This window comes from Staurois parvus, unplaced genomic scaffold, assembly GCF_062004578.1.
Source record: "Staurois parvus isolate SC_StPar_1 unplaced genomic scaffold, SC_StPar_1.0 ptg002670l, whole genome shotgun sequence".
Classification (NCBI taxonomy): Eukaryota; Metazoa; Chordata; class Amphibia; order Anura; family Ranidae; genus Staurois; species Staurois parvus.
The window spans coordinates 57445-81969 of NW_028320466.1; the positions used below are offsets into that span (position 1 = coordinate 57445).

At 53.5% G+C, this 24525-nt stretch overlaps 1 protein-coding gene across 1 annotated transcript; it reads right to left on the minus strand.

Annotated features, from left to right (window-relative positions):
* Nucleotides 1-1173: 1173 nt before the first annotated feature.
* Nucleotides 1174-24293, minus strand: LOC149429983 (cilia- and flagella-associated protein 221-like). The gene is made up of 14 exons (XM_089666283.1): nt 24106-24293; nt 23547-23634; nt 21872-21961; nt 21050-21145; nt 17339-17432; nt 17171-17259; nt 13711-13791; nt 11672-11776; nt 11410-11568; nt 6507-6650; nt 6330-6421; nt 5455-5547; nt 2943-3035; nt 1174-1615 (listed from the first exon to the last, which is right to left on the minus strand). The coding sequence occupies exons 1-14, from the start codon at nt 24291-24293 to the stop codon at nt 1489-1491; spliced, it is 1539 nt and encodes a 512-aa protein (XP_089522409.1). The 3' UTR covers nt 1174-1488.
* Nucleotides 24294-24525: the final 232 nt, after the last annotated feature.

The window sequence follows — 24525 nt, forward strand, 5'->3', positions numbered from 1 at the left end:
TATGGTGATTTTTTGCAGCTGGTACACTATTAGTAAGTTATATAATTTTGACCATAGGCGCTATTATTAATTTTTCTTATGGGGAGAGGAGGGTCACCCCAATACTGATCACAGGATATGGGGAGGAGGGGGTCACCCCAATACTGATCACAGGATATAGGGAGGAGGGGGGGTCACCCCAATACTGATCACAGGATATGGGGAGGAGGGGGTCACCCCAATACTGATCACAGGATATAGGGAGGAGGGGGGGGGGGTCACCCCAATACTGATCACAGGATATAGGGAGGAGGGGGGGGGTCACCCCAATACTGATCACAGGCTATGGGGAGGAGGGGGGTCACCCCAATACTGATCACAGGATATGGGGAGGAGGGGGTCACCCCAATACTGATCACAGGATATAGGGAGGAGGGGGGGGGGGGTCACCCCAATACTGATCACAGGCTATGGGGAGGAGGGGGGTCACCCAAATACTGATCACAGGATATAGGGAGGAGGGGGGGTCACCCCAATACTGATCACAGGATATGGGGAGGAGGAGGGTCACCCCAATACTGATCACAGGATATGGGGGGTGGTCACACTAAATATTGATTGGATCTGGATTTCTCTTCCTTTACTTTCCATTTTGTTAATTGATAAAAATTAAACTATTAAGACAGGCCACAGACGGTCGATAAACGAAAAATCGGTCGGCCCCGTTACCGATGCCGCCACCCATGTCCATGAAAAATGGACGTTTTTTGCGGATTTTCCAGCATGACTGATAAAAATAAATGAGGAGATCTGCGAAAAACGGCCGATGTGCTGGCCCCACTAACGGGGTGATTATCGGCTGGACAAAAATTCGGCCGACAAATGACCCGTCTATGGCCTGTATAACACTTCGATGTCTGAAATCATTCTTCATTCGCAGCATCTCCCCTGCCTAAGACTTTTGCACAGTAGAGTACCTGGTTATTCTTCTTCTTACCTCTGGTGGCCATGTATACATTGTTATATACTCACCGCCCTGTGGGAGCTGTACAGGTATATACTGTATACAGGACACACCCCACATATATATATACTGTATACAGGACACCCCACATATATATATATACTGTATACAGGACACCCCACATATATACTGTATACAGGACACCCCACATATATATACTGTATACAGGATTGGTGCTCATTATATACATTGTTTATTATTGGTATTGCTCTGTTCTGTGGACGACATACACACAGTATACACCGTATACAGGACACCCCACATATATATATACAGGATTGGAGCTCATTATATACATATATTATCATTGCTCTGTCCTATGGGAGACATAGATATATATATATACTTTATACTGTACATAGGACTGGTTGTTACATTGTTGCTATTATCTCTGCTGGTCCCCATACACATGGTTGTTCTCCTCGCTGTGCTCGGTGGGGGCTGACCACGTATATACTGTATACACCGGGTTGGGGGGTCGTCTCTCAGTCCAGAATCAGCTTCTTATTGTGTGTCAGCAGCTTCACCCGTCTCAGGTGTCTCTGGATCTTATCCACCAGGTTCTCCCCGGCCTCAGGGATCTGCCAGTCTGTCCGCGGCTCGCTGGTGTCCCTGCGGAGGAGAACAGAACACGTGAGACCAGAGGACCGGTCACCAGGAACAGAGGACAGAGGACAGGTCACCAGGAACAGAGGACAGAGGACCAGTCACAGAGGACAGAGGACCGGTCACCAGTAAGAAGAAGAGGACAGAGGACCGGTCACCAGTCACAGAGGACAGAGGACCGGTCACCAGTAACAGAGGACAGAGGACCGGTCACCAGTCACAGAGGACAGAGGACCGGTCACCAGTCACAGAGGACAGAGGACCGGTCACCAGTAACAGAGGACAGAGGACCGGTCACCAGTAACAGAGGACAGAGGACCGGTCACCAGTCACAGAGGACAGAGGACCGGTCACCAGTAACAGAGGACAGAGGACCGGTCACCAGTAACAGAGGACAGAGGACCGGTCACCAGTAAGAAGAAGAGGACAGAGGACCAGTCACAGAGGACAGAGGACTGGTCACCAGTAAGAAGCAGAGGACAGAGGACCGGCCACCAGTAACAGAGGACCGGTCACCAGTAACAAGAAGAGGACAGAGGACCAGTCACCAGTAACAGAGGACAGAGGACCGGTCACCAGTCACAGAGGACCGGTCACCAGTGACAGAGGACAGAGGACCGGTCACCAGTCACAGAGGACCGGTCACCAGTAAGAAGAAGAGGACAGAGGACCGGTCACCAGTAAGAAGAAGAGGACAGAGGACCGGTCACCAGTCACAGAGGACAGAGGACCGGTCACCAGTCACAGAGGACAGAGGACCGGTCACCAGTCACAGAGGACAGAGGACAGAGGACCGGTCACCAGTAACAGAGGACCGGTCACCAGTCACAGAGGACAGAGGACCGGTCACCAGTCACAGAGGACAGAGGACCGGTCACCAGTCACAGAGGACAGAGGACCGGTCACCAGTCACAGAGGACAGAGGACCGGTCACCAGTCACAGAGGACAGAGGACCGGTCACCAGTCACAGAGGACAGAGGACCGGTCACCAGTCACAGAGGACAGAGGACCGGTCACCAGTCACAGAGGACAGAGGACCGGTCACCAGTCACAGAGGACAGAGGACCGGTCACCAGTCACAGAGGACAGAGGACCGGTCACCAGTCACAGAGGACCGGTCATATGGAAGGTGTGGATATCGTCAGGATTGGGACATCTATGGGACATGACACTGCAGGATTCATCGGTCAATCGAGCACAGTGGGAATACAAGGCCACCTCTGATCACCGCCGATCCCAACTGCTGCATTTGGGTTACTCATCCCTCCTCACTGATAATGACCGGTCCTCTTACACTGGGGACCAGACACCCCGATACCCCCCAATACTCACGTGTCACCCCGACCGCCATCTTGTATCAATGGAAATTCCGCTCTCAGCATTTGTGGTGTCAGCAGCACTCGGCAGTGGGCCTCATCCGCTTCCCTGGAGATACACAAAGGCCGGTGAATGTGCATGGAGCCAAGAAGAGTCTACAGAGTCCTTTTCCTGGAGTCCATTGAGGGGCTCAGGATTTCAGATTCTGTCGGGTTATACTGCCATCTACAGAAGGAAAAGATGCTGGCAAACAAAAACAAGTGGGCCGGCTTGGGATAGCCCCTCCTATTCCCAGCATGCCTCAGTTTTTTGGTAAAGTGGTACCAACAGCAAGAACAACACCATGGTGGAATGGGCCGTGTCCTTCATTGGACTCCAATCCCATTTTCTTCCTCCTCCATTGATGGGCACAGGAATGCAGATACTGTTGGGACATCCAGTGGGCAACTGAACAACCTCCCGCTGGACCAATGAAAGAAATCTGGGGAACGGCCTGCAGCCCAGGAGCCACCTGAAGGGCCCATGCAGGAATCTGACACCCGATGATGCCAAGCCCCTGGACTTGAAGGGGGAAGAGTCACCGACCAAAGAAGGGACCAGAGAATCAGCCTGATGCTGGTGGCCAGGAGGAGAATGATCACCGCCAGTGGGGGAGGACTCTATACTGGAGGAACCCATTAACCTGAAGAGTACAGCCGATCGACCAGAACCCACCAGAAACAGGAGGAACAAATTCCCCCGAAGGGAAGAAAAGGACCCACCACTATTCCCACCAAAAACAGGAGGAACAAATTCCCCCGAAGGGAAGAAAAGGACCCACCACCATTCCATGGCCAACGATGAATGGTCCTGGTGGTCTGACACCGAGATGTTTATGAGGAATCTGTAGTGAAGATGTTCTGCCGACGTTTCTACCCCAAATATCTGGGATTTGACGTTTTGGATCCTCTGACATGAGCAGTGCACTCCGTTACCGATCTCCTGTTCTCGTGGTCTGAGTAGAGGAGTGCCCACCGTGGTCTTCATCTGAAGAATAGATCTACGAGAGGAAAGTCAGCTTGTGGTTGTCTATTATAGACCAACGCACCAATCAGCAAAGCACACAGCAACAAGGAGCCCCCCGTGGTTGGAGGAGAAGGGGCGTGGCCTGGCTTGGCCTAGTCAGAGCCCTGATTTCAACCCCACTGAAACTCTGTGGAATGATTGAAGCCGCCGCCCACAAACCGGCACCACCCAATGGCACTGAACCTGAGCCGTTCTGTAAAGAAGAGCGGGCGAATATCGCAGAGTCTGGAGGTGCGAAATCCCAACAGACTGAAGGCTGGAATTACAGCAAAAGGGGGACCCCGGGGGGGTGGGGGGGATTCAGGGATTCTGTTTTTGAATTTTCTGATGGTGTTTTGTCTCTCACTTGGATGTTATAAGTTGCATAGAGCTGGATAAAACAAAAACGGTGTCTGTCTTCATTTTAGGCTGCAAAGCAACAAAATGGGAATATTTCAGAGGTGACGATTCTTTTCTATTCCCGATGTACATTCTGTAATTATGGTTCAAGGAAAGAACCGGAAACTTGAGGCTTGCTGGGAGTAGGCGGGGTTATCCTGGGCTGGCTCACATTTCCTTGTTTGCCAGAGTCCAATCTTCCTGTAGGAGGCAGTATAACCCAACAGAATCAGAATTCCTGTGTCCCTCAATGGAGGAGAATCTAATAATGTAATACAATGATACACCGTGTCCTTGTGGGGTCCATGTGAGTATACACCGTGTCCCTGTGGGGTCCATATGAGTATATACCGTGTCCCCGTGGGGTCCATATGAGTATACACCGTGTCCCCGTGGGGTCCATATGAGTATATACCGTGTCCCCGTGGGGTCCATATGAGTATATACCGTGTCCCCGTGGGGTCCATATGAGTATATACCGTGTCCCCGTGGGGTCCATATGAGTATATACCGTGTCCCTGTGGGGTCCATATGAGTATATACCGTGTCCCTGTGGGGTCCATATGAGTATATACCGTGTCCCTGTGGGGTCCATAGGAGTATACACCGTGTCCCCGTGGGGTCCATATGAGTATATACCGTGTCCCCGTGCGGTCTATATGAGTATACACCGTGTCCCCGTGGGGTCCATAGGAGTATACACCGTGTCCCCGTGGGGTCCATGTGAGTATATACCGTGTCCCCGTGGGGTCCATGTGAGTATATACCGTGTCCCCGTGGGGTCCATGTGAGTATATACCGTGTCCCTGTGGGGTCCATGTGAGTATATACCGTGTCCCCGTGGGGTCTATATGAGTATATACCGTGTCCCCGTGGGGTCTATATGAGTATATACCGTGTTCCCGTGGGGTCCATGTGAGTATATACCGTGTCCCCGTGGGGTCCATGTGAGTATATACCGTGTCCCCGTGGGGTCCATGTGAGTATATACCGTGTCCCCGTGGGGTCCATATGAGTATATACCGTGTCCCCGTGGGGTCCATATGAGTATATACCGTGTGAGGTCACTGCATGGAGTACTCACCTTGGCTCTAGGTCATCCTTGTCCTCCTCCGGTAAGTGGCTGAGTGTGGGAGGAGCGTCTGTAGGGAGCAAATCCGCACTGAAGGGGTCACACCTGAGAACAGAATGTAAGCAGCTGATTGGTGGATTAAGAGAGGCTGGGCGGTGATCTCTGGCGCCCCCACCCACATCACCTTGTCAGTGATGACACGGGGGGGGGGGGGGGGGAGAAGGAGCAGAGCAGGTACAGAAGAGGGGGACAATGATAACATGGGGGGAGAAGGAGCGGAGCAGGTACAGAAGAGAGGGACAGTGATGACACTGAAGCAGGGGTTTGGGGGTAGTGGGGAGGAGGGGGGAGTACAGAAGGGGGGGACAGTGATGACACTGAAGTGGGGGTGGGGGGTAGTGGGGGGGATGGGGGAGTACAGAAGAGGGGGACAGTGATGACACTGAAGCAGGGGTTTGGGGGTAGTGGGGGGGAGGGGGGAGTACAGAAGGGGGGGGACAGTGATGACACTGAAGTGGGGGTGGGGGGTAGTGGGGGGGATGGGGGAGTACAGAAGAGGGGGACAGTGATGACACTGAATCGGGGGTGGGGGGTAGTGGATATGCCACTAACACTGGAGTCCACAGCTGGGGCCCCGGGGCCCGTCATTGCTGGCCCATGCTGTGAGCGGTGTGTGCCTCTTGCATGCCTAGATCAGCGGCAGGTCAAGAGACGTTGGGTGGGTGGGGGGAGGAGGGGCCCTGGAAGGTGGGCTGTATGTGGCCCCATGATTTCTAATGGTGGCTCTAATTTCGACCATCAGATGGGTTCAGACGTTTCCCTTCCCCCACATTTCATACACGGAGTGCAGAGTCCCGGGATCCGGAGTGATGATGTCAGACTCTTACCAGCGCGGTCTGTGGCCCCCGGCGGTCGGAAGGGACACAGACAGGGCGACAGGTGGGAACTTCTTCCAGCTCATCACCCCCCGAATGATCTCCTATGGACAACAGAAAGAGAAAACTTTGATATTTGGAGCCGACTCCGGTCCAGGTGTCCCCCTAACAATGTGGCCCCTCTTGTACCTCGCGGTTCAGGAACTTCCTCTGGGTGGTCCCCGCAGTGTCACGGGGGGCCGGGTACTTTGGCAGCGGGCACAGATGATATTCCAGATCGGTTTCGGAGTACCGCAGAGGCCTCTTAAAGGCCACCAATCCAGGAGCCGGGTTCTACAGAAGACACCAGTTAGTGACGGTCCGGATCTGATGACATCACTGTGGTAGATGACAGCCGACAGTCACCATTCTACACCCCAGTGCTGAACTCCAGGCAGGAGAAGCTGCAGGAGCTCATTCCTCTCACTCTGCTCTCTCCTCCCATCAGCATGCCACACAGGACACCACATCCTGGACCCGCCCACAGCTTGTGTCAGAGAAGGTCCACTCCCACCCTCCTCACTCTGCAGCATTTCACCCGTATGACCAAGTCCTCTCTGGATGAAACGCGTCAAGGTGAGGAGGGACAGAGAGGGGAGGGACAGAGCGGGGAGGGACAGAGAGGGGAGGGACAGAGAGGGGAGGGACAGAGAGGGGAGGGACAGAGCGGGGAGGGACAGAGAAGGGAGGGACAGAGCGGGGAGGGACAGAGCGAGGAGGGACAGAGAAGGGAGGGACAGAGCGGGGAGGGACAGAGAAGGGACGGACAGAGCGGGGAGGGACAGAGCGGGGAGGGACAGAGCGAGGAGAGACAGAGCGGGGAGGGACAGAGCGGGGAGGGACAGAGCGGGGAGGGACAGAGCGGGGAGGGACAGAGCGGGGAGGGACAGAGAGGGGAGGGACAGAGAGGGGAGGGACAGAGAGGGGACGGACAGAGAGGGGACGGGACAGAGAGGGGACGGACAGAGAGGGGACGGACAGAGAGGGGACGGACAGAGCGGGGAGGGACAGAGCGGGGAGGGACAGAGCGGGGAGGGACAGAGAGGGGAGGGACAGAGAAGGGAGGGACAGAGCGAGGAGAGACAGAGCGGGGAGGGACAGAGAAGGGAGGGACAGAGCGAGGAGGGACAGAGAGGGGAGGGACAGAGAAGGGAGGGACAGAGAAGGGAGGGACAGAGCGAGGAGGGACAGAGCGGGGAGGGACAGAGCGAGGAGGGACAGAGAAGGGAGGGACAGAGCGAGGAGGGACAGAGAGGGGAGGGACAGAGAGGGGAGGGACAGAGCGGGGAGGGACAGAGAAGGGAGGGACAGAGCGGGGAGGGACAGAGCGAGGAGGGACAGAGCGAGGAGAGACAGAGCAGGGAGGGACAGAGCGAGGAGAGACAGAGAGGGGAGGGACAGAGCGGGGAGGGACAGAGCGGGGAGGGACAGAGCGAGGAGAGACAGAGCGGGGAGGGACAGAGCGGGGAGGGACAGAGCGGGGAGGGACAGAGCGGGGAGGGACAGAGCGGGGAGGGACAGAGCGAGGAGGGACAGAGCGAGGAGGGACAGAGCGAGGAGGGACAGAGAGGGGAGGGACAGAGAGGGGAGGGACAGAGAGGGGAGGGACAGAGCGAGGAGGGACAGAGCGGGGAGGGACAGAGCGGGGAGGGACAGAGAAGGGAGGGACAGAGCGGGGAGGGACAGAGCGAGGAGGGACAGAGAAGGGAGGGACAGAGAGGGAAGGGACAGAGAGGGGAGGGACAGAGAGGGGAGGGACAGAGCGGGGAGGGACAGAGCGGGGAGGGACAGAGCGGGGAGGGACAGAGCGGGGAGGGACAGAGCGGGGAGGGACAGAGAGGGGAGGGACAGAGAAGGGAGGGACAGAGAAGGGAGGGACAGAGAAGGGAGGGACAGAGCGAGGAGGGACAGAGAGGGGACGGACAGAGAGGGGAGGGACAGAGAGGGGAGGGACAGAGCGGGGAGGAACAGAGAGGGGAGGGACAGAGCGGGGAGGGACAGAGCGAGGAGGGACAGAGCGGGGAGGGACAGAGCGGGGAGGGACAGAGCGGGGAGGGACAGAGAGGGGAGGGACAGAGCGGGGAGGGACAGAGAAGGGAGGGACAGAGCGAGGAGGGACAGAGAGGGGACGGACAGAGCGGGGAGGGACAGAGCGGGGAGGGACAGAGCGGGGAGGGACAGAGAGGGGAGGGACAGAGAAGGGAGGGACAGAGAAGGGAGGGACAGAGAAGGGAGGGACAGAGAAGGGAGGGACAGAGCGAGGAGAGACAGAGCGAGGAGAGACAGAGCGGGGGAGGGACAGAGCGAGGAGGGACAGAGAAGGGAGGGACAGAGCGAGGAGGGACAGAGAGGGGAGGGACAGAGAGGGGAGGGACAGAGCGGGGAGGGACAGAGAAGGGAGGGACAGAGAAGGGAGGGACAGAGAAGGGAGGGACAGAGCGAGGAGGGACAGAGCGGGGAGGGACAGAGCGAGGAGGGACAGAGAAGGGAGGGACAGAGCGAGGAAGGACAGAGAGGGGAGGGACAGAGAGGGGAGGGACAGAGCGGGGAGGGACAGAGAAGGGAGGGACAGAGCGGGGAGGGACAGAGCGGGGAGGGACAGAGCGGGGAGGGACAGAGCGGGGAGGGACAGAGCGAGAAGAGACAGAGCGGGGAGGGACAGAGCGGGGAGGGACAGAGCGGGGAGAGACAGAGCGGGGAGGGACAGAGCGGGGAGGGACAGAGCGGGGAGGGACAGAGCGGGGAGGGACAGAGCGGGGAGGGACAGAGCGAGGAGGGACAGAGAGGGGAGGGACAGAGAGGGGAGGGACAGAGAGGGGAGGGACAGAGAGGGGAGGGACAGAGCGGGGAGGGACAGAGCGAGGAGGGACAGAGCGGGGAGGGACAGAGCGGGGAGGGACAGAGCGGGGAGGGACAGAGAAGGGAGGGACAGAGCGGGGAGGGACAGAGAAGGGAGGGACAGAGCGGGGAGGGACAGAGCGAGGAGGGACAGAGAAGGGAGGGACAGAGCGAGGAGAGACAGAGCGGGGAGGGACAGAGAGGGGAGGGACAGAGAGGGGAGGGACAGAGAGGGGAGGGACAGAGAGGGGACGGACAGAGCGGGGAGGGACAGAGCGGGGAGGGACAGAGAGGGGAGGGACAGAGAGGGGAGGGACAGAGAGGGGACGGACAGAGAGGGGACGGACAGAGAGGGGACGGACAGAGAGGGGAGGGACAGAGCGGGGAGGGACAGAGCGGGGAGGGACAGAGCGGGGAGGGACAGAGCGGGGAGGGACAGAGCGGGGAGGGACAGAGCGGAGAGGGACAGAGCGGGGAGGGACAGAGCGGGGAGGGACAGAGAGGGGAGGGACAGAGAGGGGAGGGACAGAGCGGGGAGGGACAGAGCGGGGAGGGTTGGAGTAAGGAAGGTTGGAGCAAAGAAGGTCGGAGCGAGGAGGAATAGAGTGAAGAGGGTCAGAGTGAGGAAGGTTGTTGAGAACAGGGTTGGAACGAGGAGGAACAGAGTGAGGAGGGTCGGAGCGGACCTACTGTGTTCTTTGTCCAGGACTACATTACATCAGTGCTGGTGATCAGAGCGCAGTCAGTGCTTTTGCATGAGACACGTGAGGAGCGGAGAGAAGCGGAGAGGAGCGGTGAGGAGGGGAGAGGAGCGGTGAGGAGGGAAGAAGAGCGGTGAGGAGGGAAGAAGAGCGGTGAGGAGGGAAGAGGAGCGGTGAGGAGGGGAGAGGAGCAGAGAGGAGGGGAGAGGAGCGGAGAAGCAGTGAGGAGGGGAGAGGAGCAGAGAGGAGGGGAGAGGAGCGGAGAAGCAGTGAGGAGGGGAGAGGAGCAGAGAGGAGGGGAGAGGAGCGGAGAAGCAGTGAGGAGGGGAGAGGAGCGGTGAGGAGGGGAGAGGAGCGGTGAGGAGGGGAGAGGAGCAGAGAGGAGGGGAGAGGAGCAGAGAGGAGGGGAGAGGAGCGGAGAAGCAGTGAGGAGGGGAGAGGAGCGGTGAGGAGGGGAGAGGAGCGGTGACGAGGGGAGAGGAGGGGAGAGGAGCAGAGAGGAGGGGAGAGGAGCGGAGAAGCAGTGAGGAGGGGAGAGGAGCGGTGAGGAGGGGAGAGGAGCGGTGACGAGGGGAGAGGAGTGGAGAGGAGCGGTGAGGAGTGGAAAGGAACGGAGAAGCGGTGAGGAGGGAAGAGGAGCGGTGAGGAAGGGAAAGGAGCGGTGAGGAGGGGAGAGGAGGGGACAGGAGCAGAGAGGAGGAGCGGAGAAGCGGTGAGGAGGGGAGAGGAGCGGTGAAGAGGGGAGAGGAGCGGTGAAGAGGGGAGAAGAGCGGAGAGGAGCGGTGAAGAGGGGAGAGGAGTGGAGAGGAGCAGTGAGGAGAGGAGCGGTGAAGAGTGGAGAGGAGCGGTGAGGAGAGGAGCAGAGAGGAGCGATGAGGAGCAGAGAGGAGTGGAGAGGAGCGGTGAGGAGGGGAGAGGAGCGGTGAGGAGCAGAGAGGAGGGGAGAGGAGTGGAGAGGAGCAGAGAGGAGCGATGAGGAGCAGAGAGGAGGGGAGAGGAGGGGAGAGGAGTGGAGAGGAGCGGTGAGGAGCGATGAGGAGCAGAGAGGAGTGGAGAAGAGCTCCATTCAGCCGACTCCTGAGCTCACACACAGACTGTGGACTTGTGAAAAAGTGAGAAAATTTTGCGCTGCTAAATAAATCAATTATAAAACACAGAAATATATGTATAAAGATATACAAGCTGCTGCAAACACATACAATGCGTGTTCATCACATGTGAAATACATGTAATGTGTCGTGCTGCTCTGCTGCAAAAACATCCAAACATAAAAACAACATGAAGTCCAACAACACACATGTGAGGAAACAACGTAAATGTCCAACAACAAGAAAACGAAGGAAAAGACTTTAGCCAATCAGGATGGAGAGAACCATTTTTCTGCTGGGGAGTGTTGTTGGACTTCATGTTGATTTCATGTTTGGATGTTTTTGCAGCACGACACGTTATCTTTACAGACTATGGATTGGGACTTGAATATAATAATAGTAACGATGGTAGATCTGACCACTCACAAAGACGTGCATTGGGTGGAAGTCGGGGGGGTTCAGCAGTTGCTCCGGAGGGCTCAGTGTGAGGTAGGTGGCCATGGAGCATTCCTCTTCTCTCATATTCATCCTCTGACTCAGCGCTGGTCTCGGGATATCAGGATTGGAGATCGACACAAGCTCATCCTGCCGGCAGAGAAAAGGCAGACATTGGGGGAAGGTTGGTGTGGCCCCTCCATAGACTGAGGCCCCGGAAAGTGATACATTGTGCTGGGAGGGCAATTATTACCTCTGCACCGCTCCTCAGTGGTCGTGGCAGCCGAAGGGAGTGGTAGGTGGAGGCCGAGAGTGTACTGACCGGCTGATATCCCATCAGTTTATAATGCTGAGGAACCTGAGAAGAAGACAGAGCGATCGATAACAGTGATCAGAAGACAGAGCGATTGATAACAGTGATCAGAAGACAGAGCGATCGATAATAGTGATCAGAAGACAGAGGGATCGATAACAGTGATCAGAAGACAGAGCGATCGATAACAGCGATCAGAAGACAGAGCGATCGATAACAGCGATCAGAAGACAGAGCGATCGATAACAGCGATCAGAAGACAGAGCGATCGATAACAGCGATCAGAAGACAGAGGGATCGATAACAGCGATCAGAAGAGAGAAGGATCGATAACAGTGATCAGAAGAGAGAAGGATCGATAACAGTGATCAGAAGACAGAGCGATCGATAACAGTGATCAGAAGACAGAGCAATCAATAATAGTGATCAGAAGACAGAGAGATCGATGATAGTGATCAGAAGACAGAGCGATCGATAACAGTGATCAGAAGACAGAGCGATCGATAACAGTGATCAGAAGACAGAGCGATCGATAACAGTGATCAGAAGACAGAGGGATCGATAACAGTGATCAGAAGACAGAGCGATCGATAACAGTGATCAGAAGACAGAGGGATCGATAACAGCGATCAGAAGACAGAGAGATCGATAACAGCGATCAGAAGACAGAGAGATCGATAAGATTGATCAAAAGACAGAGCGATCGATAACAGCGATCAGAAGACAGAGCGATCGATAACAGTGATCAGAAGACAGAGCGATCGATAACAGCGATCAGAAGACAGAGCGATCGATAACAGCGATCAGAAGACAGAGCGATCGATAACAGTGATCAGAAGACAGAGCGATCGATAACAGTGATCAGAAGACAGAGCGATCGATAACAGTGATCAGAAGACAGAGGGATCGATAACAGAGATCAGAAGACAGAGCGATCGATAACAGTGATCAGAAGAGAGAGCGTGTGCAGTGCCGTGTATATGATGGGCGTGTGCAGTGCCGTGTATATGATGGGCGTGTGCAGTGCCGTGTATATGATGGGCGTGTGCAGTGCCGTGTATATGATGGGCGTGTGCAGTGCCGTGTATATGATCGATGTGTGCAGTGCCGTGTATATGATGGGCGTGTGCAGTGCCGTGTATATGATGGGCGTGTGCAGTGCCGTGTATATGATGGGCGTGTGCAGTGCCGTGTATATGATCGATGTGTGCAGTGCCGTGTATATGATGGGCGTGTGCAGTGCCGTGTATATGATCGATGTGTGCAGTGCCGTGTATATGACAAGCGTGTGCAGTGCCGTGTATATGATGGGCGTGTGCAGTGCCGTGTATATGATCGATGTGTGCAGTGCCGTGTATATGATCGATGTGTGCAGTGCCGTGTATATGATGGGCGTGTACAGTGCCGTGTATATGACGGGCGTGTGCAGTGCCGTGTATATGACGGGCATGTGCAGTGCCGTGTATATGACGGGCATGTGCAGTGCCGTGTATATGACAGGCGTGTACAGTGCCGTGTATATGATGGGCGTGTGCAGTGCCGTGTATATGATGGGCGTGTACAGTGCCGTGTATATGATCGATGTGTGCAGTGCCGTGTATATGACGGGCGTGTGCAGTGCCGTGTATATGATGAACGTGTACAGTGCCGTGTATATGACGGGCGTGTGCAGTGCCGTGTATATGATGAACGTGTACAGTGCCGTGTATATGATGAACGTGTACAGTGCCGTGTATATGACGGGCGTGTACAGTGCCGTGTATATGATGGGCGTGTGCAGTGCCGTGTATATGATGGGCGTGTACAGTGCCGTGTATATGACAGGCGTGTGCAGTGCCGTGTATATGACGGGCGTGTGCAGTGCCGTGTATATGATCGACGTGTGCAGTGCCGTGTATATGATAGGCGTGTGCAGTGCCGTGTATATGATAGGCGTGTGCAGTGCCGTGTATATGATCGATGTGTATGGGACGACTTACCTTTAGGTGGTAGAAGGGGAGTTGGACTTTCAGCTGGACAGAGGCTGGTTGTGGGGTGACTCCGCAGAGACCTCCAGGAGGCTGAGTGCAGCAGAAGAAGAGAGACCATTAGCAGAGCTCCGCCCCCTGATGACCCCTCCCCCTCGTCTACCAAGGGATGTTTATATACCCGGCAGGCAAGGGGTTATCAAGCTCACAGCTGCTGCCACCTTGGACCGCCCCCTAGGAGCCGGCGAGGACCTTTCCAATGAAGGTGATTGGGTGGCTCTAGAGCTGCCTGATCACTTTAATGGGCCCTGAAATGTGACGATTTGACATGTTTGGTATCGATTTGCTCAGCACAATCCAATCTGTTATATTTGATTCAAAATCGGGAATAATATCGTGTTATTTGCGCTGAAACTCAGCCTAGTGTGTCTCCCTGAAAATATGTGACAGAAAACATCACAACTACCCCCCCCCGTGGCCTCCTCCGGGGTCTCCACTTACAGGAAATACACATTTCTGAGAGATTACAATCATTTCTAGCAAAAATCATGCAGATTTAACAAATGTGCCAAAAATGTGAACATTTCCCCCGGAAGGCAAGCGGCTAGTCAGTCATCATGCAGGACGAAACATTTCTGGGCTCCCCGGGTCCTGCAAGCCATTGAAATACCGGCCATCCAATCAGAGCCTTACCCCCCCCCCCACCCACCCAGAGACGTTACTTCCCACCCAATCAGAGACGTTACTCCCCATCCAATCAGAGACGTTACTCCCCATCCAATCAGAGACGTTACTCCCCATCCAATCAGAGACGTTACTCCCCACCCAATCAGAGTCGTTACTCCCCATCCAATCAGAAACGTTACTCAACACCCAATCGGAGTCGTTACTCAACACCCAGAGTCGTTACTCCCCACCCAATCAAAACCGTTACTCAACACCCAATCAGAAACATTACCCCCCACCCAATCGGAGCCGTTACTCCTCACCCAATCAGAGAGATTACTCCCCACCCAATCAGAGAGGTTACTCCCCACCCAATCAGAGTCGCTACTCCCCACCCAATCAGAGTCGCTACTCCCCACCCAATCAGAGTCGCTAATCCCCACCCAATCAGAGTCGCTACTCCCCACCCAATCAGAGTCGCTACTCCCCACCCAATCAGAGTCGTTACTCCCCACCCAATCAGAGTCATTACTCCCAATCAGAGTCGTTACTCCCCACCCAATCAGAGTCGTTACTCCCCACCCAATCAGAGTCGTTACTCCCCACCCAATCAGAGTCATTACTCCCCATCCAATCAGAGTCGTTACTCCCCAGCCAATCAGAGTTGTTACTCCCCACCCAATCAGAGTCGTTACTCCCCATCCAATCGGAGTCGTTACTCCCCACCCAATCAGAGATGTTACTCCCCACCCAATCAGAGTCATTACTCCCCACCCACTCAGAGTCATTACTCCCCACCCAATCGGAGTCATTACTCCCCACCCAATCGGAGTCGTTACTCCCCATCCAATCGGAGTCGTTACTCCCCATCCAATCGGAGTCGTTACTCCCCATCCAATCGGAGTCGTTACTCCCCATCCAATCAGAAACGTTACTCAACACCCAATCAGAGTCGTTACTCAACACCCAGAGTCGTTACTACCCACCCAATCAGAGTCATTACTCCCCACCCAATCGGAGTCATTACTCCCCATCCAATCGGAGTCGTTACTCCCCACCCAATCAGAGATGTTACTCCCCACCCAATCAGAGTCATTACTCCCCACCCACTCAGAGTCATTACTCCCCACCCAATCAGAGACATTACTCCCCACCCAATCAGAGTCATTACTCCCCATCCAATCGGAGTCGTTACTCCCCACCCAATCGGAGACGTTACTCCCCACCCAATCAAAACCGTTACTCAACACCCAATCAGAAACATTACCCCCCACCCAATCGGAGCCGTTACTCCTCACCCAATCAGAGAGATTACTCCCCACCCAATCAGAGAGGTTACTCCCCACCCAATCAGAGTCGCTACTCCCCACCCAATCAGAGTCGCTACTCCCCACCCAATCAGAGTCATTACTCCCAATCAGAGTCGTTACTCCCCACCCAATCAGAGTCGTTACTCCCCACCCAATCAGAGTCGTTACTCCCCACCCAATCAGAGTCATTACTCCCCACCCAATCAGAGTCGTTACTCCCCACCCAATCAGAGTCATTACTCCCAATCAGAGTCGTTACTCCCCACCCAATCAGAGTCGTTACTCCCCACCCAATCAGAGTCGTTACTCCCCACCCAATCAGAGTCGTTACTCCCCACCCAATCAGAGTCATTACTCCCCATCCAATCAGAAACGTTACTCAACACCCAATCAGAGTCGTTACTCAACACCCAGAGTCGTTACTCCCCACCCAATCAGAGTCGTTACTCCCCACCCAATCAGAGTCATTACTCCCCACCCAATCGGAGTCGTTACTCCCCATCCAATCGGAGTCGTTACTCCCCACCCAATCAGAGATGTTACTCCCCACCCAATCAGAGTCATTACTCCCCACCCACTCAGAGTCATTACTCCCCACCCAATCAGAGACATTACTCCCCACCCAATCAGAGTCATTACTCCCCATCCAATCGGAGTCGTTACTCCCCACCCAATCGGAGACGTTACTCCCCACCCAATCAGAGACGTTACTCCCCACCCAATCAGAGTCATTACTCCCCATCCAATCAGAGTCATTACTCCCCTCCCAATCGGAGTCGTTACTCCCCATCCAATCGAAGTCGTTACTCCCCATCCAATCGAAGTCGTTACTCCCCATCCAATCGGAGTCGTTACTCCCCATCCAATCGGAGTCATTACTCCCCATCCAATCGGAGTCGTTACTCCCCACCCAATCAGAGATGTTACTCCCCACCCAATCAGAGATGTTACTCCCCTCCCAATTAGAGTCATTACTCCCCATCCAATCAGAGTCGTTACTCCCCACCCAATCAGAGTCGTTACTCCCCATCCAATCGGAGTCGTTACTCCCCACCCAATCAGAGATGTTACTCCCCTCCCAATCAGAGTCGTTACTCCCCATCCAATCGGAGTCGTTACTCCCCATCCAATCGGAGTCGTTACTCCCCACCCAATCAGAGATGTTACTCCCCATCCAATCGGAGTCGTTACTCCCCACCCAATCAGAGATGTTACTCCCCTCCCAATCAGAGTCGTTACTCCCCATCCAATCGGAGTCGTTACTCCCCATCCAGTCGGAGTCGTTACTCCCCACCCAATCAGAGATGTTACTCCCCATCCAGTCGGAGTCGTTACTCCCCATCCAATCAGAGTCATTACTCCCCACCCAATCAGAGTCATTACTCCCCACCCAATCAGAGTCATTACTCCCCTCCCAATCAGAGTCATTATTCATTGCCCACGTGCAGAATACAGACCCCAGGGTAGCCGCATGTGACCAGTTGTTCTGTACTCACCGATCCCGGGGGTTCAGCAGGATATGGGGGGAAGTCATAGAAGAGGATCTGATTGGTGGGGGAGGGGATCGATTCCTCATCACTGCTATCTGTGTGATATAAAAGGGTCACTCCTGACCAATCAGCACAAATCATTGTAAACATGTCACATGACTAATGACGTCTTACCGATTGGCCCATCCCCCTCCGGCTCCGCCCAAAGGCGTTGCAGCAATTTCCTTAGACGGCCCAACCTGCGATTTACTCTGCAGCGCACCAGAACCTGAAACATGGAACACGGAGCATAGAACATGGAGGGTGGAACATGGAACATGGAGGATGAAGCATGGAACACGTAAACATAGAAGACAAACCATAGAATGTAGAACATGGAACATGGAGGATGGAACACGGAACATAGAAGACAAACCATAGAATGTAGAACATGGAACATGGAGGATGGAACATGGAACATGGAGCATGGAACACGGAACATAAAGACAGACCATAGAATGTAGAACATGGAGGATGGATAATGGAACATAGAAGACAAACCATAGAATGTAGAACATGGAACATGGAGGATGGAGCATGGAACACGGAACATAGAAGACAAACCATAGAATGTAGAACAAGGAACAGGGAGGATAGAGCATGAAACAGAAGACAAAGCATAGAACACGAAACATGGAGGACGGAGCATGGAACATAGAAGACAAAGCGTAGAACACAGAACGTGGAGGATGGAGCATGGAACATAGAAAACAAACCATAGAACATGGAGGACAGAGCATGGAACATAGAACATGGAGGACAGAGCATGGAACATAGAACATGGAGAACAGAGCATGGAACATGGAGCATGGAACACAGAACATAGAACACAGAACATGAAGGACGGAGCATGGAGCATGGAACACAGAACATGAAGGACGGAGCATGGAACATGGAACACAGAACATGAAGGATGGAGCATGGAACATGGAGCATGGAACACAGAACATAGAACACAGAACATGAAGGACAGAGCATGGAACATGGAGGACAGAGCATGGAGCATGGAACACAGAACATAGAACACAGAACATGAAGGACGGAGCATGGAGCATGGAACACAGAACATGAAGGACGGAGCATGGAACATGGAACACAGAACATGAAGGATGGAGCATGGAACATGGAGCATGGAACACAGAACATAGAACACAGAACATGAGGGACGGAGCATGGAACATGGAGGACAGAGCATGGAACATGGAGCATGGAACATGGAACACAGAACATAGAACATGGAACACGGAGGATGAAGCATGGAACATGAAGTACGGAGCATGGAACATGAAGATGAAGCATGGAACATGAAGGACGGAGCATGGAACATGAAGGACGGAGCATGGAACATAGAACATGGAACACGGAGGACGGAGCATGGAACATGAAGGACGGAGCATGGAACATAGAACATGGAACACGGAGGACGGAGCATGGAACATGAAGGACGGAGCATGGAACATAGAACATGGAACACGGAGGACGGAGCATGGAACATGGGCATACTGCACACAGAGTCATAAACCCGAACTTGTATATAAGATGTGACAACACCCAAGCAGACGCTGCAATACGGAGACACCACACAGAGGTCCCGGCTGTCCTTCTCTGGAACCAAATCCCTCCATTACCTCTGATGAGTGGCTCTCTATTAAATACGGAGTTTAATCTGCTCATATGTTGCCTTCCCTGGTCTGCCCCCCCCTGCCCCCCCCCCCATCACCGTGATAATGACATTTGTAAATAAAACCTTTCAATTTTTATTGCATTACTTATTTATATGCAGTGATGTCATCTCTGTGCTTCTCTATGTAATGCAAGCAGATCATGGCTGGTGGGAGGGGCCGGCAGAGTGCTGTACATACATTAGCTTCCTGAAAAAATCCCAGCCCCCCGTCTCTGTACTCCTCTCAGCCCTCAGTCCTGGGGGGGGGGGGTGTCTTTTATCTATAACTAAGGGTGTATCTTTTTCTATATATAACTGGGGGGGCATGCCCTTTGCCTATATATAACCGGGGGGGTGTCCTCTATCTATAACTAGGGGCATGTCCTTTTCTATATATAACTTAGGGCGTGTCCCTTACCTATATATAACTGGGGGCGTGTTCTTGACCTATATATAATTGGGGGCGTGTCCTTGTTCTATGTATAACTGTGGGCATGTCCTTGTTCTCTATATAACTGGGGGGCGTGTCCTTGCTCTACATATAACTGGGGGGGTCCCTGTGCTATATATAACTTGTGGGCGTGTCCTTTTTCTATATATATCTGAGGGTGTGTCCTTTTCCTATCTATAACTGGGGGCGTGCTATTTACCTATCTATAACTGGGGGCGTGTCCTTTTTCTATAGATAACTTGGGGCGTGTCCGTTACCTATATATAACTGAGGGCGTGTTCTTGACCTATATATAACTGGGGGCGTGCTAGTTACCTATATATAACTGGGGGCGTGCTAGTTACCTATATATAACTGGGGGCGTGCTAGTTACCTATATATATCTGAGGGTGTGTCCTTTTCTTATCTATAACTAGGGGCATCTCATTTACCTATAACTGGGGGCGTGTCCTTGTTCTATATATAACTGGGGCGTGTCCTTTTTCTATACATAACTTGGGGCGTGTCCCTTACCTATATATAACTGGGGGCGTGTTCTTGACCTATATATAACTGGGGGCGTGTCCTTGTTCTATATATAACTGTGGACATGTCCTTGTTCTATATATAACTGGGGGGCGTGTCCTTGCTCTACATATAACTGGGGGGGGGGTGTCCTTGTGCTATATATAACTGGGGGCGTGTCCTTTTTCTATAGATAACTTGGGGCGTGTCCGTTACCTATATATAACTGAGGGCGTGTTCTTGACCTATATATAACTGGGGGCGTGCTAGTTACCTATATATAACTGGGGGTGTGTCCTTTTCTTATCTATAACTAGGGGCGTGCCATTTACCTATAACTGGGGGCGTGTCCTTGTTCTATATATAACTGGGGCGTGTCCATTTTCTATACATAACTTGGGGCGTGTCCTTTACCTATATATAACTGGGGGCGTGCTATTTACCTATATATACCTGAGGGGTGTGTCCTTTTTCTATATATGAATGGGGGCGTGTCCTTTACATATATATAACTGGGGGCGCGTATTTTACCTATATATAACTGGTGGGCGTGTCCTTTTTCTATATATCTGAGGGTGTGTCCTTTTCCTATCTATAACTAGGGGCATGTCATTTACCTATAACTGGGGGCGTGTCCTTGTTCTATATATAACTGGTGGGCGTGTCCTTTTTCTATATATATCTGAGGGTGTGTCCTTTTCCTATCTATAATTGGGGGCGTGCTATTTACCTATCTATAACTGGGGGCGTGTCCTTTTTCTATAGATAACTTGGGGCGTGTCCATTACCTATATATAACTGAGGGCGTGTTCTTGACCTATATATAACTGGGGGCGTGCTATTTAGCTATATATAACTGGTGGGCGTGTCCTTTTTCTATATATATCTGAGGGTGTGTCCTTTTCTTATCTATAACTAGGGGCATGTCATTTACCTATAACTGTGGGTGTGTCCTTTTACCTATAACTGGGGGCGTGTCCTTGTTCTATATATAACTGGGGGCGTGTCCTTGTTTTATATATAACTGTGGGCGTGTCCTTTTTCTATAGATAACTTGGGGCGTGTCCGTTACCTATATATAACTGGGGGCGTGTCCTTGTTCTATATATAACTGGGGGCGTGTCCCTTACCTACATACCTTTTCCCTCTCGGTGGGAGGTACAGATGATGTCAGACTCCCATCCCTGGGCCCCAGATTACCAATCTCAGCACCGGATTGGGGTCTCACCTTGCGGGCGGCCTGCTGGAAATGTCGCAATGCTCGGTTCCTATTGGCCCAGAGCTCATTCAGATAGAGGTCAAACTGAGGCTGAACGGTGAGAAGCTGCGGAGGACATACAATGTGTTACGGAGGTCTTCATATGTCATGTATGTGGATGGAAGACATACAATGTGTTACGGAGGTCTTCATATGTCATGTATGTGGATGGAAGACATACAATGTGTTACGGAGGTCTTCATATGTCATGTATGTGGATGGAAGACATACAATGTGTTACGGAGGTCTTCCTATGTGACGTATGTAGATGGAGTACATACAATGTGTTATGGAGGTCTTCATACGTCACGTATGTAGATGGAGGACATACAATGTGTTATGGAGGTCTTCCTATGTCATGTATGTAGATGGAGGACATACATGTGTTGTGGAGGTCTTCCTATGTCATGTATGCAGATGGAGGACATACATGTGTTGTGGAGGTCTTCATACATCATGTATGTGGATGGAAGACATACAATGTGTTATGAAGGTCTTCCTATATCATGTATGTAAATGGAGGACATACAATGTGTTATGGAGGTCTTCATACGTCACGTATGTAGATGGAGGACATACGTGTTATGGAGGTCTTCCTATGTCATGTATGTAGATGGAGGACATACATGTGTTGTGGAGGTCTTCCTATGTCATGTATGTAGATGGAGGACATACATGTGTTGTGGAGGTCTTCCTATGTCATGTATGTAGATGGAGGACATACATGTGTTGTGGAGGTCTTCCTATGTCATATATGTAGAAGGAGGTCACTATACCTGACCTCCCACTCACCTGGTCTGATCTGCGCAACACCCGCTTGGACACGGCACTCACACACGGACGCCTGCATTCTCTCTGGAGGTCGGGATTGCCGCTCATCACCTGCGTCACAGAAATACCGCCATATGGTATCATGATATGAATGAAAGGGGCGTGGCCAGGGACAGTCAGGCTGGGGAGGAAAGCTCTAGATGATACTGGACGTCCTCCAGACAGGAAATGGAGCGGAGCTCTATCTGACTTGCTGCAGCTTCTAATGCACATTGTGAGACGCTCCCAGTGTGCAGTGACATCAGAGGAAGCCATTCCAGTCCAGGGGAGGAGCCGGTACACCTGTGCAAGACTGAAGGGGAGGAGCTGCTAAACCTGGGCAAGACTGAAGGGGAGGAGCTGCTAAACCTGGGCAAGACTGAAGGGGAGGAGCTGCTAAACCTGGGCAAGACTGAAGGGGAGGAGCCAGTACACCTGTGCAAGACTGAAGGGGAGGAGCTGGTACACCTGTGCAAGACTGAAGGGGAAAAGCCGGTACACCTGGGCAAGACTGAAGGGGAGGAGCTGCTACACCTGTGCAAGACTGAAGAGGAGGAGCCTGTACACCTGGGCAAGACTAAAGGGGAGGAGCTGCTACACCTGGGCAAGACTGAAGGGGAGGAGCTGCTACACCTGGGCAAGACTTAAGGGGAGGAGCCGGTACACTTGGGCAAGACTGAAGGGGAGGAGCCGGTACACTTGGGCAAGACTGAAGGGGAGGAGCCGGGACACCTGTGCAAGACTGAAGGGGAGGAGCCTATACACCTGTGCAAGACTGAAGAGGAGGAGCCTGTACACCTGTGCAAGACTGAAGAGGAGGAGCCTGTACACCTGTGCAAGACTGAAGAGGAGGAGCCTGTACACCTGTGCAAGACTGAAGAGGAGGAGCCTGTACACCTGTGCAAGACTGAAGGGGTGGAGCTGGTACACCTGTGCAAGACTGAAGGGGCGGAGCTGGTACACCTGTGCAAGACTGAAGGGGTGGAGCTGGTACACCTGTGCAAGACTGAAGGGGAGGAGCCAATACACCTGTGCAAGACTGAAGGGGTGGAGCCGGTACACCTGTGCAAGACTGAAGGGGAGGAGCTGCTAAACCTGGGCAAGACTGAAGGGGAGGAGCCAGTACACCTGTGCAAGACTGAAGGGGAGGAACCGGGACACCTGTGCAAGACTGAAGGGGAGGAGCCGGTACACCTGGGCAAGACTGAAGGGGAGGAGCTGCTACACCTGTGCAAGACTGAAGGGGAGGAGCCTGTACACCTGTGCAAGACTGAAGGGGAGGAGCTGCTACACCTGTGCAAGACTGAAGGGGAGGAGCTGCTACACCTGGGCAAGACTGAAGGGGAGGAGCCGGTACACTTGGGCAAGACTGAAGGGGAGGAGCCGGGACACCTGTGCAAGACTGAAGGGGAGGAGCCTGTACACCTGTGCAAGACTGAAGAGGAGGAGCCTGTACACCTGTGCAAGACTGAAGAGGAGGAGCCTGTACACCTGTGCAAGACTGAAGAGGTGGATCCGGTACACCTGTGCAAGACTGAAGGGGAGGAGCCAATACACCTGCGCAAGACTGAAGGGGTGGAGCTGCTACACCTGTGCAAGACTAGAGGGGAGGGTGGAGGGAGGATTGAACAGATCTGATTGGTGAGACATCTCTGACCTGATATTCGTCCTCTGCACTCAGGCGTTCGTCTCGTATCCGCTGGCGCTGTCTGGGAGAAGCGGGGTCACTGCCACGATGGATCTGCCTGTGAAGGGGAGTACCAGAATGATTACTGTCTGCGGTTTGCTGAGAATTTCCCGCCGTATATCGAACGTGACGCACTTCCATGGCAGCCGGCCACACAACCCATTTGTCACACAGTAAGTCGCTCTAGAAGTGACATTTTATAAACCAAACATTGAGAATTCTCCGGAATCTTCTGTGCGCCAAATAAAGCTTAGTGAGATGAAAACGGAGAGGGGGCGGGGAGAGGGGGCGGGGAGAGGGGGCGGGATGGAAGCGTTTGTTTATGATCTCCATCTAATCGGGGAAGTGAGAGACGGCAAATAATCATCATAGAGCCGGCTCACCCGCCACCAGAAATGTTCATTACTCTGCTCTGATCCTACAGGAGGAGGAGCTACAGATCATACAGTGCCGGTCTACTGAACGGTGCTCCCACCCTCCCAACATGTCTACTGACCGGTGCTCCCACCCTCCCAACATGTCTACTGACCGGTGCTCCCGGCCTCCCAACATGTCTACTGACCGGTGCTCCCGGCCTCCCAACATGTCTACTGACCGGTGCTCCCGGCCTCCCAACATGTCTACTGACCGGTGCTCCCGGCCTCCCAACATGTCTACTGACCGGTGCTCCCGGCCTCCCAACATGTCTACTGACCGGTGCTCCCGGCCTCCCAACATGTCTACTGACCGGTGCTCCCGGCCTCCCACATGTCTACTGACCAGTCCATCCACCTCCCAACATGTCTACTGACCAGTCCATCCACCCTCCCAACATGTCTACTGACCAGTCCATCCACCCTCCCAACATGTCTACTGACCAGTTCATCCACCCTCCCAACATGTCTACTGACCAGTTCATCCACCCTCCCAACATATCTACTGACCAGTCCATCCATCCTCCCAACATGTC